The sequence below is a fragment of the Anopheles ziemanni genome, chromosome 3, assembly GCF_943734765.1.
Source record: "Anopheles ziemanni chromosome 3, idAnoZiCoDA_A2_x.2, whole genome shotgun sequence".
NCBI classification, from domain to species: Eukaryota; Metazoa; Arthropoda; class Insecta; order Diptera; family Culicidae; genus Anopheles; species Anopheles ziemanni.
This window is the reverse complement of record NC_080706.1, coordinates 61,431,153-61,448,607: the sequence shown is the minus strand read 5'-3', so window position 1 is coordinate 61,448,607 and position 17,455 is coordinate 61,431,153. Positions and strand designations below refer to the sequence as shown.

The 17,455-nt window shown below is 43.9% G+C and overlaps 2 protein-coding genes across 2 annotated transcripts in view; one reads left to right on the top strand and one right to left on the bottom strand.

The window, feature by feature from the left end:
- Positions 1–2,291: 2,291 nt before the first annotated feature.
- On the top strand, positions 2,292–5,575 carry LOC131286893 (polyserase-2-like). The gene is made up of 3 exons (XM_058315900.1): positions 2,292–3,035; positions 4,440–4,860; positions 4,955–5,575. The coding sequence occupies exons 1-3, from the start codon at positions 2,300–2,302 to the stop codon at positions 5,550–5,552; spliced, it is 1,755 nt and encodes a 584-aa protein (XP_058171883.1). The 5' UTR covers positions 2,292–2,299; the 3' UTR covers positions 5,553–5,575.
- Positions 5,576–8,240: 2,665 nt separating this feature from the next.
- LOC131289073 (uncharacterized) overlaps positions 8,241–17,455 on the bottom strand; it is a 64,275-nt gene continuing 55,060 nt past the window's right edge. Inside the window, exons 9-13 of the mRNA XM_058318271.1 lie at positions 16,313–16,844; positions 16,014–16,215; positions 14,536–15,942; positions 14,054–14,457; positions 8,241–10,589 (exon numbers count right to left, since the gene is read on the bottom strand). Coding sequence (XP_058174254.1) covers positions 9,614–10,589; positions 14,054–14,457; positions 14,536–15,942; positions 16,014–16,215; positions 16,313–16,844 — 3,521 coding nt within the window. The 3' untranslated portion in view covers positions 8,241–9,613. The remainder of the gene's footprint in view (positions 10,590–14,053; positions 14,458–14,535; positions 15,943–16,013; positions 16,216–16,312; positions 16,845–17,455) is intronic.

Sequence of the window (17,455 nt, the reverse complement as noted above, 5' to 3'; positions counted from 1 at the left end):
AATAAAATTAGTCAAAACCCTAAGCGACAAACAAGCAAGCAAATAAGCATGCCAATGCAGGCAAGTGAATTATACAATAAGACTACTAAGCTGAACTTAGACTTAAGCATTTACGAAAGGATGGGGAAGTACCGGGGGGAGATAGATTCGAAGGAGGTAAGACAAAGATAGAGTGAGTACGAGATGGAACGTTTGTCGAATGAACTATGTTAAGTAAGTTAGATAAGAAATTGATAGAAGGTGAACATATTCATAGAGAGGCTATAGAGTTTTGGACAAACGTGCAGTAACTGATTGTTTTTGGAAACAAACAATTTAAAACAACAGACACAACTCAATTGTGTTGCTTAAACCATCTGGTACGAAAAGTAAGATAAAATAATGAAATTGAGCACATTATCAATGCGCGGTTATCAACATCAGTAACCACCTTTTGCAGAAAAGAGCACCAACGAAGCAGGAATCCACTTCAAAAGTTTGATTTGTAAACTGTGATTCAAATGGAAATGTGAATAAATGCAGGGGTTGAGTAAACAAAAAACTACAGCCAGATAAATTAGAACAATCCATGCAATCCTTGCCACAAATGCCGGCTGTAAATTGAGCAAAAGATGCAAATAATGCGAAAGAAACAATTTTCGGAAAGTATCCAGTCCTCAGCATCAGCAGTACATGTAGCAGGATCTTCGTATTTATGTAAGGGAAGAAAGGGAATGAAAGTAGCTTGATGACGAGTGAGAGCCGCGATTTCAAGGGTTAGAACAGATGAAACCAAAGGAAGCATTTACTTGAAGGCAATGCCCACTGACGGCCGTTAACTAAAGGAATTAAGACAATTTAAAATAAATCTTCAAAACTGAAGTAAGTAAAATGGCTTTCATTAATTTACTGAGGAAAGATAATTTTGTTTTTAAAGTAGATCGTCAATCAAAGGATAGATTTTTTATCATTTCTATACTATGCTTTTATTTCCCTTCAAAATGAGTATGTAATAATTATTACAAAACAATGAGCATGGTTAGAAATCCGACGAAACACAGACGTAAAAAAATGATTGCGACCAGTTTATTTTGTTTCCCTTCACGACTCTTAAGCCATCAAATTTATGGATGCTAAGATTAAATAAAATGGTTGTTTCAAAGACCGGAGTGCGACGTAGTATGTGTATCGTCAAATAGATATTTCCTTTGGTTTTTTCGGCATTATTTGAAAAATCCTGTGTTGCAACAAATGTAAATGTAAAAAATGTAAAACCCAAATGGAAAACATCGTTGTATTTCTTTCACTATTCATGAGTTTCTATCATATTTTTATATACCAATCATATACCAATTATATATTACCAGAATCTTTGTTGTGTGTTATCTATAGATTAGTTTTCGATGGGAAACAGTAGCAACCAATTTCAAAAATTTATGTTACGGACTCTTAAAGGCCTGAAGGGATTCAATTAGGAATGATGAATCTATGGAAATTTAAAAAGCTTAACACTGCTTCTGCAACAACACATCAATATTTCCTTGAAGTTTTTTAATCGTTCAAATAATCGTAATCCTTTCAAATTTGATTTATTTTTTATATAAGCTAATTTCAATTTATTATTTTTACAATAGCACGTAATTCCCATACGATAACGACATGGCTTCGTACAAAACTCGTTTCTAGAGGCGGTGTAAAAGTGCTGTGAATCGTCGAGATGGAAATCGCACTATCGGAATCTCCCACGAGGTCACGATGTGTTTGTCGATGATCGGCATCAAAGCTCAAAGCTAGCCAGCCCGGGGGTAAGTTCGTGGTCGCTTCAAAGTGTCAGTGTCAGTATCCCGCCCTTCCTATTCAATGCCATTCAAGGTCAGTGTACCAGGTCGACATAACTGTTTGTGGAGTAGCACGGACTAAAACTGGATTCTTGCCGCGTCCAGTTAGAGACAAAACCCCTTGCACAATTTTGTTGTTCATGTGTTAGCGGGCTTCTTGATGAACCAAAAAGATAGTAGACAACAAGAAATTTAAATGTATACAAAATATTTGAAGTTGAACTACTTTTATTTAGAGCACTCGTTTATTAATGAACTAGTATTCAATTTACATTTTTATTCTAACAGTTATAGAAAATGGAAGGAAACTTTTCGATCGCACCTGTGTGTAAAACAAGAAGATCGCCTTCACCAACACGATCGCAAACGGCGACGTATTTCCCACCATCATGGCTTGAGGTTAGCGATCGATGCGGTTAAGTTCGTTATTGGTGGGTTTTGTTTGCAGTGTGACTGCAACCGCCTTCCAGTGCGCATGCAGTATGGTGCCGCGAATCAAACTATCGCATACTGCTGTGTTAGTGTGGGTCCTTGTGGCAGTTTTCTACGCTCAGATTAGCGTCGCCCAGGATGACTTTTTGGCCAAGGACTTCAACGACGACGAGTGCGGCAAACGGCTGGCCCAACGAGAAGGGCTGGTAAAGGGAGGCTACCCGACGCGGCCAGGAGATTGGCCTTGGCATGTGGCGCTGTACCAGCGCGGTGTGAACAGTGCCGGGTTCGAGTATGCGTGCGGTGGTAGCATCGTGCACAAATTTCTCGTGCTGACGGCTGCCCACTGCGTCACGTACGCAGCTAGCCGGCGCAAGATTCCGACCGAGGATCTGCTGCTGAAGCTGGGCCGGTTCAACCTGTCGAACGAGGTGGAAGAGCACGCGGAGGAGTTCAACGTGATCGAAACGGTCGTGCACGTCGGGTTCCGGCCGACCACGTTCGAGAATGATATAGCGATTCTGCGCGTCGAAGTGCCGATCATCTTCAACGACTTCATACAGCCGGCCTGTCTGTGGAAGCGCGATGACGGCTTCGTGCTGCCCAATGTCCAGGATCAGACCGGCACGGTTGTGGGGTGGGGTCTGACGGACGGCAATGTGCATGGGTCGGTGTTGAACGAGGCTCGCATGCCCGTGGTTGACTCGCTGACGTGCCTCGCCAGTGATCGCGCGTTCTTCGGGCAACTCCTCTACGCTAAGGCGTACTGCGCAGGATTTAAAAACGGTAATTGTTGTAACATGAAAATGTGTAAATAGTCGCATAACGACGAATCAAAATTAAACCAATTTTTCTTTCACTGGATGTTCAAGTAGGCTCGTAGAAAACGGTGTTAGTCAAAGCTCTCTCTACCCGTATAATTTCATTTTGAAACTGTAACAGCAATATATTACAATAATTTTTCTATGAACTCTGTCTATCTCTTCTCAGCTTCTTTCCCAAGTGCTGATTTGTGTGCCAACTTTAAACCCCAATATTTTTTTATAAAAACATCGTTCATTGTAACTCAAGACTACCGACTGAAAACGAACACCACACTGGTTTTCCTCTTAGTCGCTGCTGCTCATTGTCACGTCAGTATAGGCAAGCTGTTGAATCAGAGTTCAGAGGCAAGGGTACGCCGAAGGCATTGCTGCTATATTGGGCAGGTAGCCAGCTATCGCGATGTGCTGCGAGTCAATACGCAGGTACCCTAGCCCCCCTCTGGGTAGCTGGGGATTCCACCCCGATTGCATGCAGGTTAAATCCACCCCGGTCTTTTGGTTATGTGATGTGAGATGCGGCAGGGGATAATCGGGAGAGTATTGTTTGTAGTTTCTCTCAAAAACGGCTTATTATATTTAAAACAAGCTTTCATTACGTTTATATTTTTTGCAATTTTATTAGATTCGCTGGGAATAAATAATTCTTTACATAATCAACTTAACCGATGGAACATTTGCTATGTTATTCAAAAACGGGACGTTGATGAAAATCTTTCTTTAATAGGTGTGCCAATAGTAGGCTTTGAAAATCAGTCAATGATCATACTCCATTTCAAACTAGATTTTAAGAGATTGACGGGTTTAACGTCTACTGTAAGAAAAATGCAGCTCGATTATCCAAATAAGGCTTACTTTCATCGTCTTAGTCCGCTATCATGTCATTAAGCGCTGTAATAATAGTCGAAACTATGTTTTCTTGGTTGATAAAATTTTTACACATTGAGAAACGAAGCTCTTTGGCACGCTTTGTTCTGTTAGAATGTGCTTAATCTAAGTTAGAATGTGCTTTAGTACTGCGGACTCCATTATTCGTAATCGGATGCGATTAACACTAGAATCCAACCACTGGTCCGTCACCCAGTGATTATGACCGTTACGCAAGTTTCGATCTTAAAATGTAGCAAACGGCAGAATATTTTTTCAACATAAAAAATGGCTCTTCTTAGAATCCATAGCTACATTGAAAAAAATTTTCAGTAAGTGTGATCAAAACTACCGATAAAAAGAATTCGTGCAAGATTCCACAAAGCAATGAATTTTAGCAATGTACACAATACTTGTGTGAAAAATAATTACATGAAGTTATTAAAATGTAGGAACAGTCGCTTAGATTTAAAACTTATTGTGTTTTACTTTCCACTAACAGGCACTGGCGTCTGCAATGGCGATAGCGGAGGGGGAATGTATTTCCAGTTTCAAAACCGATGGTACTTGAAGGGGCTGGTGTCTTTCAGCAACACGATCAGCACGACTGGAATATGCAATTTGAAAGAGTACATTGGGTTCACCGATGCGTCACAGTACATCGATTGGCTTTACGAGAACACGCCCAACAGTGGAATCGACGATCCGATCCTGGGCCATCCAAACATACGCCTCATTAATCAAGGAAACTGCGGTCGAAACAAGCAGGTCTACGGGTACGCCGAAGAGCGCAAACCCGTTTTCAACCAGTATCCGTGGATGGTGGCGATCCGGCATCCTTTCGTTGATTCCGAGTACGTGCCGTGCAATGGTGTCCTGCTGAACCGAAACTACATTCTAACAACCACCTGTGTTGATTTGCAGTGAGTATGAGTGAGGTGTTTGAACATATTATATCCTAACTTTTGTTCTTCTGATATATTTTTCTGATCCTTCTTTCAATGCTGTGGGCAAAAGGGACGAAATAAGCGTAACTCTAGGTGATTACGACACGAGCAAAACCAAGGACTGCGCCACGGTGGATGGTCAAGAGGCGTGCCGTTCTGCGTCCCAAACCGTGTCCGTTGGGCAGCTATTCCGGAAGGATAACCTGATTCTAGCACGGCTCACCATTCCGGCCGTCATCGGTCGCCGGGATCACATCGAGGCCATCTGTCTTCCGGTGACACCGGAACAGCGCAACCGCCTCTACAACAAGTACATCATGACGGGCTGGAAGGAGAGCGGGACGGACGCCCGTATCCTACAACGCGCCGTTCTCGATACCATCGATCTGAACACTTGTCGGGCCGAGTTTCAGGCCTACGAGTACGCTTCCGAAGCATCAAAGCAGATGGACGAGCGCACCATTTGTGCTCGAAATTTGGAAGATCCGACGCGATCACCACGATGCAACGACTACCAGCCCGGATCAGCCATACAGGCTATCGAGAAAAAGTCGAACCGGTACTTGCTCTACGGACTGCAGACGGACATCGGGTATTGCTCGAAACCAGAGCAGTACATTGCCATCAGCAAGTATTTGCAGTGGATCCTGGACAACATCCGTGGATGAGGATGCATTTTGCTCATAGATGGTATGATATATCGTTTGCATTAAAAAAATAGACATATTTCAACGACTTTTTATGCAAAAACGGAAAACGCTAACAACTTTCTGTTGAAAGCAAAATAAAGAGTAGCATTTCATTTTTAGAACAAGTTTAACAGCTGCACTGCAATTGAATCCACCGTAGCTAAAAATGTTAAAATATCACGTGACCAAAGATTATTTAAAGCCAGACGGCGACAAGTGGTAAAAACCCCTGGTACTTTATGTTACGTTTTAAGCTAGTTACAGTATATTGAAAATGTTTTGGGGTCCTTTAACTCCCATAGAACGCCATATCGTGGATGAAAACCAGCGAGAAGGCTATGCACAAAGTCGCTCTTTTTCCTGTCAAGACTTCCGGCATATGGAGAAGTGTATAGTGTGCCGTGCCTTCCGGAATTAAGCCTACACATGCCTGGCCACAGTAAATCATACACAAAGAGCATCGGAGGAGTTGAACGGGTCAAATATAATCGATGTACCCCACACTGATAACCCTCCTTATGCCTCTCAACTATAGCCAATCGAAAAAAACATTTACAACACTTAAAGGTAGGACCTATTCCAACATTTTAAAGTCCAAACGGAGTAGCATTTGGTCATGAATGGCTCACAACAACTGAAAAACATCCTTACATGTGTACTGGTTTAGTCGGTTATAGCTAATGTTTCGGTCAAGGACCGTAAGACTTTACTGACCGTCGGAATATTTTTTGAAAGTACTAAAAACTTTTTTTAATTTTTTTAATGCAAACGGTACGTAAATATATGCCATTTTTATCGCAATAACAACATGAACCCATTGTTTTTCTTAGTGATCTGCTTACTAAAAGCGCTTTTTATGTGGATACACAATGTAATTGATCAACTGATTGTGGAGTGTGACCTTCAACAACGATGACATCTTTCTTGAACGGTGGAGGCGCATGGTGTCCGTTGAATGGTATGATGGAGGATTCAAACCTGAAGTTGTAAAATTCAAACAATATTTTAAAAGATACATGAATTGTTTATTGGAATACATTTTATCCCTAAAAGACAATTTGTCTTGATGTTGATTACTGTGACTTAAATACGTATGAGCGAGTGAATGGCATCTATGGTTCATTACGATGGTTGATATAAATATCAACTATAAAAAAATATAGATGTTTGAGATTTCTTCGACTCAAGCTTTTTTCACGATGGGCCCTTTTTCGTGAAGCGCGCGCCGGTCCCTGGCTAAAAAGGTTTGCCAAGTTTGTTTAGCGTTTTAAACATTGTTGTAAAACCGACTCGTTCATGATAATGTAATAGGCCAGCCTGTAGGTGCGTTGACGCAGATGAATAAATCGTTCGCTACATGCATTGGTTTGGTACAATCATTAGATTGAAATTATGTTCCACATACTTACATTTTAATTCCTGTTTTGCATCTTGTATAACATAATAACGCATAACATATAATCGATGTAACTTCGGAAAACATGAAATGAGATAAATCCGTTCGAAAGGGTTTCTTTTGTCAAATGTAGTCGTTATGTACCAATATCATGTTTTATTTCAATATCATACTTATTGTGGGGAATATTCAATACAGAACTGACATATTCGTGACGATGTGTGTGTATTGTGGGGCTCGTGAAGTTGTGCCATTGTATTCGCTTCAGCGATACAGTTCTGGAAAATGCTCGGAAAGGACAACTGTGGAGGTTTTCTGTCTACGTGTTCCTTTATGCATCTAGTTTGCTGTTTTGTCGACTAATCGCTTAGCTTGAAGCTGCTCACGAACATATTTGCTCCTTTTCATCGCGGAAAGCGTTCAATACGTTACTTGATTTGGGAACGTGGAACCAACAGTCCAAAACGGAGTCTGGGTTTATCGACCATCTTTATATTCCTCCATCCTTTGTTTGTTTTTGTGTGAGGATTTTTTGCTTGCTTTTGCTATTCGATTTGATCTACTCAATTAAAAGCATAATCGTTTGGTTCTAGCGTAGAATTGGCTGTTGCTCGTGCAGGTATGTTTTCTATTATTCTGCAAAGTGAGCAAATTAGACCGCAATACTTCCCCTTCCTCCTAACCCTCGAAGACGCTGGATGCATGTTGGTTTCCGAAAACTTGAAATGAGCCTTTCACTTGTGGTTCTCCTCCTCTTCCGATACAGTTTGTGTCTTTTACCGTTGGTTAATATAAAATTTCACGACCCAGCGACTCAACCCTATGGCGACCCTAACCTTAGATTTTAGAGGAGCAGGACGTCCAACTCGCTGCACCACTGCCCACTCGCCGTTTTTCTCTGCTATAAATGTTTGTTGGATTTGGTTCGTTCATTTAAAATGGAAATTCTTCTCCCTCGCCCAATGCGGCAAGTTCGGCGTTCGTGTCCCAATACCGAGTACGGTTTTGTTTAAGCATAACTTTTCCTATTGGTATTTTGAACTAACAGTTGAAGCCAAGACGTGCGTTTGTGTGTGTATGTGATTTCGGCCGAAATGGGGCGAATAATTTATCTTTGTAGAAAATCGGCTTGCTCATTTTGGATTTTAGTTTTCTTTATGAATCATTTTTATTCTGCGTTTGTTTTCATGATAATTAGACTAAATACAATAAAACACATCGTATTGCTGCGAGATTTACTTTTCTCGTATATTGTTTCGTATTTTGGACTTTACTTACAGATGCGCGTGCGAGCAACCATTGATGATTAAATGTGGCCAATTGTTTATGCACAAGTCAGCGAGGCTGAAGGGATTCTGACGCAGAAGTGATGTTTTTGCTCAATACTTTTTCTATCTTCCTTTGCGTTCGCATCAAAATTCACTAAATGATTACATTCCTCCACTGTTGCTATTGAAGGATAGATCGCCCCTTAGACTCCGAGAACTGTGAAATTCGATTAATGATCGACGATGTTCGAAAGCTTTACATAGTATACCTGTAGACAAAACTAGCTTATCGTTATCCTAATGCTATCATTACCCTCTGTTAATGTTAAACGTACGCTGCTGTGTGCCAGCGCTTCTCCTCCGGTACAATCGCTCGCTATGATAGGGCTTGTTGTTACATTACCTTACCCTACGTTACTACTGATTTAAAACTGTTTCGGTTCTGATTGGTAAGAATAGTTAGTTTCCCTCGTGTAGCGCCTTTACTCTGCGCGGAAGTACAAAACACACTCGCGCAAATTAAAGACAACCTCGAACGTGCACAAAACGTTGTTTGTTCGGAACTGCTCAGCTACCCCAGTTCCTCTATTTTCCCTCCCACCGGCTGCAGGTGAAGGGTGTGTGGCTGGAAGAGGACGAGTGGAAGCGGATCAATTGCAAAATACAAGCCGTCTAGAGCAAACTTACAACCAAATGACTTTTTGCAGTTAGTTTAACGCACTCTAGAGACAGTTGCTCACAGGGACGACACGCCAGGGGGTGTTACGGTCACAAATGTCTTATGTACAGAACGAACTAAAATGGAGAAGTTGCACCCGGCCGATCGTCATCCGGAGCGTTGAGCACCCGAAAACGGTAAGGCAACGCAAGCCATCTCACCTTCGCGCGCATGCATTTGACTGTGTTAATTAATGTAATTAAAAGGAAAGGCGCGCGAAGGCGATAAGGATGGTCCCCGGTTGGAGTAAGAGCCTTGGCCGCTAGAACGAACGACCGGTTGGACGTACAATGATAGTGCCCAGGGCGCTGCGACACAAGACAGATAGATGACGTGCACGATACACAAGATTGACTTCGTTTTAAAACTTGTAACAGTTTTAACTCGGCCCCGTTTATCGCTAGAACTTCATGCAAGACACATCGATTAAAATCCAAACGCTTCGCATTACAAAAACTTATCTCAACGCCATTCGTCCAAGCTTACACCACACGTGAGAAGACGAATGAGTTAAAAGAAACTTTTGATACACCAGTGTGGGTTAGAGCGTGCTTAAAGTAAAATGTCCTTAAATGCTAAACTAAAGTAATGCTGCTGTGTTATTTTTACAGAATATAAACAAAACTTTGAAAGCAGCTCTCAGCTCTACCAGGGAGACCTACTGGCTGTTCATACGATTAACTTTCGGCACCGCACCAACGATTCGGACCCGCTTGCAATTCGGATTGTGGCCGAGTACCACCGAACCGCCCGGTGCCGAATGCTGATGGTGATGGTGGACATGCTGATGCTGATGCTGATGGTGCTGATGCGTATGCTGATGGGAATGGTGCGACTGAACGCTAATGCTAACACTCCCGGGGATACTTTGACTCACGGTAGCATCGCTGAACTCGGGCGGTGGCGCCAGGACCACCATTCCGGCCCCTTCGGCTAGTTGCGCGCTACCACCGGATGCCTCCAGGGGATGCGACCACGAGTCGGCTTCGTCGGAGTCGGCCTCGATCGGTGGTGGAAGCGTGGCTAGAGTTACTGCGTGCCGCTGCTGGAGGTTCTGCTGGTTAGCCTTTGCTCGGTTCGCGGCCAGCGTCGCCGCTTGCTTGCGCGTGAGCGAATTATGCCGTTGGAAGCCGGTGGCCGGCGGGCTGGGACTGTCCGTACCATCGGCATCGTCGTTCTCTTCCGGGTCGCTTCTGCGCTCCGGGGAACTATCGACAGGTTTTTCCTTTCGCCCCACGTCGGCGGTGGCTCCAAGGCGTAGGGTCACTTTCTTTGGTTCACTCATCCCAGACGCGACGGCACCAGCGGCGACAACGTTGGCGGAGGGTTTTGGTGCGGTTGCGATGATCGGTTGCTTCGGAGACGGTTGTTTCGGCGGCGGAGGGTTTACAGCGTCATTGCAGGTGATCGTCACCTCCTGATCGCTGCTTACGCCCGACGACGAGTTGTCACCTTCTTCGTTGTGGTGTGCGCCACCACCTTGTTCCGCACCTGCTGATGGCTGTTGTTGACTGTTCTGTTTGCGCAGAAAATCGTTCGGGTACGACTTGGACGATTTGAGCTTCGTGCGAATTTTCTGTATCTCCTCCACCGAGAACGAATGCGGCATGGAGCTGGACCCGGTAGAACTACCACTGTGCGAGATGAATACAATAATTAAATTAATATGGTGAAAATATCATTCCAATAAAGCCAAGCGTAGCTTCGTAGAGCTACCACTGCTCAGCATTGTGAAAAGCACATTAGTTTGCTTGCCTTGTGAGTTCATAAGATAGTTTATAATGATTTGATATTAAATATAACATGTATATATAAATGAGAACAAAAGAATAAAGTTACATCAGATTAAAAATATGACAACTATCCTCAGCACGGACTTCGGTCGAATTAATCCGATCGATCCGTTTCTTTGACGTGATATGTAGAAAATACGTACAGTCTGACAATAAAGTACCCATACAGTCACCAATTTCAACTTTAAGCCTAGTTATCTCAGCGACTACGTGACCTAGGACAACCGTTTAAACGACATATCGTAGATAAACTTCTATTCTATCCAATGAGTACTCAACATTTCGAAAAAAATACTTGTAGATCACTTTGTTCTAAAGAAACCCAAAAAAAAGGCTCAAAACCGATGACAAATAAGTATCCGTACATGATGAGTATTGATGATGTGCCATCCGTACATGATGTGCCAATATGTTGCAATCAATGCCACTTGCCTCAATAATAGCCTGTAAGTGCCAAGGCATCATTTCTACCAGTTTTTTTTTTTCGAAAGATACTGGAAATTTGTCCCGATTCCATAATAGTCTAAAGATGTCTACTAAGATCAAGATAATGTCCCGTTGATGGTAAAACTAGGCATCTTTCGACAAATGTTGTATAGAGTTCGATTCCGGACACTTTTCGAGTATCGTCAACACTTGTACGATCTCATAAAGTGGTCACTCTTGGACAATACATGGCCTATTCTTAGGATCGTTATTTTACTCAGAGAGAACATTGTAGAACATCTAAACTTTTACCTAGGGACCTAGGGTCCAAGGAATAAAATGGGCGAAGTAGACCATGTCCCACAGATGATTTATAATTAGTTCAATCTTTCCAGTTCGATTAATGGCCTCCGATTGCCATAACACATACTGTCAACTACTGTGTTTTATAGTTGTAACAACGTTGCTAGTATTGATGATTGAGTTCGACGTTTAGTCTCTATTGTTGTTCGTTTTTTTGGCCAAAATTGCTTAATTTTGTCTGTATAAAATCTGTATATAGTGTATCAAACACTGTGCCGACACGCCAATGGCATCAAAATACAGCGATTTGCAAATCCCCAGTCTTCCTTATTCGTTCCTAAGAAACGAAAAGTTTGCAACGTACAATTATGCAATGTTATTGTTATTTCCAAAAAAACTTCTTAAGAGTTGTAGTCCAAATCATATGATTGGTGATCTAGACACTTCGTTCGTCATGTTTGAGAACTCTAAGTATGGAGGACTTCATAGCTTTTCGAGCAATCACCCCCTCATAGCGATTGAATAACCACGAAAGATGTCTGTTTGCAGGGTTTAGTCTAGTTATACCCTGGTTAATTCGACAAATCATAAGCTCCTGAGACTTGACATGATATTTGCCACAGGGTTCATCAACTTGCCAAGTTAGGTTCCCTTTACATCACATAAAAAAGATAGTTGTCTATCGGTTGCAGCTGTTTGCCTAGTTTCACCGGCCATTTCACGTTAAATCTCTGTATCTATAAAAATGAATGTTTGTTTGTTCGTGATGCTAGAACTCAAAATCGGCTGGACCAATCTTGATGACGTCTTCCTATGATTTGTTCCTTTTTACCCAAGGAAGGTTTAGGAAAAAAAAGAATTTGAAAATTCCCAAGAAAAAGCCGGAAAATGGGAAAATTCGGTAAAAAAGGCTTTTTTCCATATAAAAAAAATTACCTTTTCTAACGACAACGGTAGGACTTATCCCAACAAAGTCTTCCAATGATTTGTTTCTTTTGGCTCAATAAAATCAATCCAAGTTAGAAAAATTCTTAGGAAAAGCCAGAAACCCAGAAAACTCGATAAATGCTTTTTTCCATAAAAAAATTGAAACTTATAAAAATGAGTGTTTGTTTTTAACGCTATAACTCAAAATCGGCTGAGCCAACCTTGACGATGTAATCAAATTATTTGTTCGTTTTTATTCATGGAAGTTTTAAAGAAAAGACAACTTTAATATTGTCTAAGGAAAAGCCGGAAAATGGAAAGTTTTGTGTAAAGTGCATTTTCCATACAATCAAATCAAATATACGATGTATAATTTAAACTAATAAACCGCTTGGCCAATCTTAAAGAAGTTCTGGGATTTTTTCCTTCTTACCCATACCGATTAAAATTGTGACAAATCATGAGTCCGAATTCACGGATCATCGAATAATTTCATCTCGGTTAATCAACAAGCTATCGCCTAGATCAGGTATATTTGGTTCTGATTGGCGTTGAATGTATTTTGTTAAGTGGCAGAAGAGCTTTGTTGCTAAACACATATGCATTTTGAGTATTTAAGTTCAGGGAAATCTATCAAACAAGTTTGCAAGTACGTCGCCTGATGGGATATACCGTTTTTTGGCATTGAAGGAGAGGACTAAAGTGGCTATACTTAATAGAAAGATTATATCGATGAAGCCATAAAAAGTCCCGTTGTTTGTGAGGTACGTATGAAAATGACATCTTCGAACATATTTCACATCGCTTTTGAAAAGGAAATTTTGAACAATAAAATGGAAAAACTGGAATTTTAAAAACATTCTTTGGATTTGTCGGATATGCCGCGACTTAAAGATGGATCTGTTGTTATGTGTCGACATCTTCATGCACCGAATATATGGGGCTTCCCTTGAGTTTCAATACTTTGTTATTCCAATATTAACGTATTGGTAATGTGGGACGAGGCGAAGTTCGTTCGGTCAGCTTGTGATAATATAAAATTGTTACCACCATACTTTTAGATCCTTAATAACTCGAAATTATGGCTAGGTTCATACTTTAACTACTAGAACCTCACCAAACCGGTGTTTTTCGTCAAGAAAGTCGGGTGTACGAATACTTTTTTGTCATCGATTTTGAGCCTTTTTTTGGGTAATTGGGCTGCGCAAGTACCATTGTTACCCGGTTTTATCATTAAGCATCTTTAAGCATCTAGCATCTTTATTTAAGAACTAGTTACTTTGAGAATGAATCAATGAATCACATACTTCTTCTTGGCGTAACGACCTCTTGGTCATGGCTGCTCATTAAGGCCCATAAGCGCCGGGGCTCATCACCTCGACGGCGTGGGTTCGTATCCCAACCGAGACCGGACCCTCCCCTGTACGAGAGGAATGACTATCCACGTACAGCAGGAAACAAGTCTCGTAAGCCCTTAACGGGCAGCCATGGCCAAGAGGTTGTTACGACAAGAAGAAGAAGAAGAAGTGTCACATCTATATATTTTCATCAATAAAGCTAATTCTAATAAAACAAAATAAAACTGTCAGTATGAACTCTATGATATGGCATCTTCAAGCAGCTAAACCAATCAGTTAAATTAAACCCACCTTGTATTACTGTTGCCACTGGTTTCGGCAGCCATTCCAGGATTTTGCGACGCCTTCAGATCCCCATTGGTTTTCTTCAGTGTTCGCACCAGACGCACGGAGTTGTCCTCATCCGGATCTGACTCGCTGAGACTGTAGTCTGGCTCGGGGAGTGGCGGTGCACTGTTCGGTGGTGCTTTGTACAGGGCCTGCGGTTGCGCAACTTGTTGCTGCTGTGGTTGCACGCCTCCTGCACCGGGTCGGCCAGGAAGCGCGTATTGGTTCGAAGATATGCTGCTCGCTACCACGTTTCCGCCACCAATCGTCACGGTGGTTACGTTGTTTCCAGCGCTCCCAGTGATGCTGCCGGAATTTACGCTGACCTTCGAGCTGGCATTCGAGCGAAGGGATGCCGATTTGCGGATCTACAAGGAAACCAAGGAAGGAAGATTAGCAAAAAAGAAAAAAAAAACAGAAACGAAATTCGAAGGTTATTGCAGTACCTCAACACTGGTGTTGTTAACATTGGCACCCTCCGGTGCACCGGTTGAGGCAGGTGGGGTAAGATTGTTTCCAGATGCCACGGATGCGGAAGCCCCGGTGAGGGACGGCACGGGACTGGCCGAGTTTACACTGAGCGTGCGGTAGCCAACGTTGCGAATATCCTGCGGCGAAGCATAAAGTTTCGCGTTCGAGGCCGGCTTGAAGCTGGACATTACTTCTGCCTCCAGGACCTGCGATTGGACCTTGGCTTTCTGAGCGATGTGCTTCCGCAGCGCCGTGAGACATTCGTACTCGGAGCCCCGCGAAACGTCCACCTTGACGACCTGCCCGACCGGAGGTGGCGGCGGTGGATGATTCGGTGGCGGTAGGTTCAGTCTTTGCAGCGACATGTGGAGACTGTGCATGTCGTCCTGAGATCGGTGTCCCTTGTGACCGACGGTGTTGTACCAGCCGTTGGCGTTGATCGCGAGCTGCGATCCGGCAGTGGAACCGGTTCCATGCAGCAGCGAAACCGTGCCACCGAGATTCGCTTCCGATGGCATCGTTGCAAGGTCCGGTGTGCTGTGGAACGTGCGCTTGAGGTCGGCACCGACCTGCGGTATTGGAATTGGGCGACCCTTGAGCGTGCCGACCCCCATCTTGGAGGACTTCTTGCGCTTCATCTCGGCCACGCTGGCGTACACGATCGGTCCCTTCTGTGGCGACGTAGGTGGTGTGCCGGTGCCGCTGTCGAATCCGGTCGACTGGAACCGAGAGCTGGTCATGAGCATGGAGCAGCGGTTTGCGTCAGCTCCCTGCTGGCGCTGGAACAGTTCTTCCAACTCGGCGGCCGTGATTCGACTAGACGTTGGTCGCGACTTGATGCTGGCAGTACGTGGCTGCACGGGCGTTCCGGGGCCCGCTTGCGTCGGCGTTCCCATGGCTGAGTGGGACAGCTGCTGTTGGTGCTGCAACTGCTGCTGCTGGATTGCTTGGAGTTGCGCCTGCAGTTGCGCCTGGTGAATCGATTCGGCCGAGGTGGATTTGGTCGCGTTTAGCAGCTCATCGTCATCGCCCTTTTCGCCGCCACCCTCCAGCCCGGCCACCATCGACTTGGCCCGCGCACGGCCGACACTGAGCGTCGTCTTTGGATCGCGGCGGGGAGGCATCGGAGCCGGTTGCTTGCAGCTGCTCGGTGCACCGCCATTCATACGCCGAGGCAGCGTCGAACATTGGCGGGACGATATCGGGGTGCTCATGCCTGAGCCGGACGAGTGTTGGCTAGCAATTTCCGACGATTCCAGCATCATCGAGTTGATGAGGTTCTGGGAAAGCGTCACCACGGTCATCGATACCAGTGTGCCCGAGTTCCGGATCAGATCCACCACGTGCTCGTGTGAGGCACAAGCTACATCTTCGTTATTAATCTGGCAGGAAAAAGAATAAAATATGATAAACACATTCTTTTTCATGTAAAATATACATTTTTAGAACTTACGGCCAGTAGAAAGTCGCCCGGTTTCAAGCCAGCCATGTCGGCCACACCTCCCGGATCGACGTCATCCAAGTACTGCAAAGCTGGGCACCGAGGGGATGGCTTGAGCTGCATCAACGGGGAAGATGCTTTGGCGCCACGAAGAATGAATCCGAAGCCCCGTTTGGCCCGATGTAATACCACTGTGCGTGGCTCACCGATGATTCTGCAGAAAAATATGCGTACCCATTAGTTAAAACAAACTTTCTGTTGTTTACTGCAATTATTTCTGAGTGAAACCCCAAAACTAATCTCTAACTTACGCTTTTTTCACTCGTGGAGCTGTTTGGCTGTTGTATTGCTGCTGCTGCTGTTGTTGCTGCTGCTGCTGCTGCTGCTGCTGCTGCTGCTGCTGTTGTTGATGTTGTTGTTGTTGGTGATGCTGTTGTTGTTTATCGAGAGCAGATTTTTGCTGTTGCAGCTGTTGCTGCAGATCGTGGCTGACGATTTCATTGCTGCTCGTGTTGATCAGATAGTGATGGTGCGGCGTAGAAGTGGACACGTTGATAATGCTCTTCTGCCGGAATTGCACCTCCTGCACGCAGCTGGCGGGGAAGAAGCCGGTCTTGTTCGTGCCCCGCACGAAACCCTCCAGCAGGCCGCAATCGGTCGATCCGACCACCTCAATGACGTCGCCTGGCTGTATGTGGATGTGCCCGGACAGGCCAGCGTCGTAGCCCTCCATGCAGACGACGGTCGTGCTCGGATGGCCGATCGAGCAGGCCGCACTGTCGGAGTTCGTGCCAACACCGGACGAGTCGCTGATGATGTCGCTCGTGTCTCCCAGGCTCTTATCTGTGCGGTGCGGACAATGCGGAGACGCAATATTAGTTCCACCCAAAATCCTACCATTCAACGAGCGATTGAATACGACTGCCGAATTCAGAACCGATCCCATCGCCACAGGAAACGAGCCAACGGTTCATCCGCCGGCAAACTTCGAGAATACAGGGACGCGGCCCCATCGGCGCTGTTTGGACAGTATGTTTTTATTTGATGTTTATGTTTCCAAACGTTTGCGACCATGGGTTTCAGATGGATGCAAAAATGTGTGTTTATCATTCCTATGCATGGTATTTGTTATTTGTGTGTGGGTAGGCGACAATTTGCCAGAACGAAACATTTGGTTTGCAGGCAAAGGAACAAAATATCTATATGTATGTTTTTTTGTTTAGTAAAAAAGAGCAAGGTTTTAAGAGTAGTGTTGTACTGATAAGCAGCGGCGAACGAATTAACACGTTCGAAGTAGCCAGCACAGTATGTTTGAGGAGCCGAACGAAAAACGTCCTAGAAGTGTTGCTAGAAAAACAGATCCATCTAATATAGTTATAGTAGCAAAAAACAGTTCATGCAACATGGACAAACAGTAATGATAAAGTATAAATGCCGAAAAAGTAACGAACGAA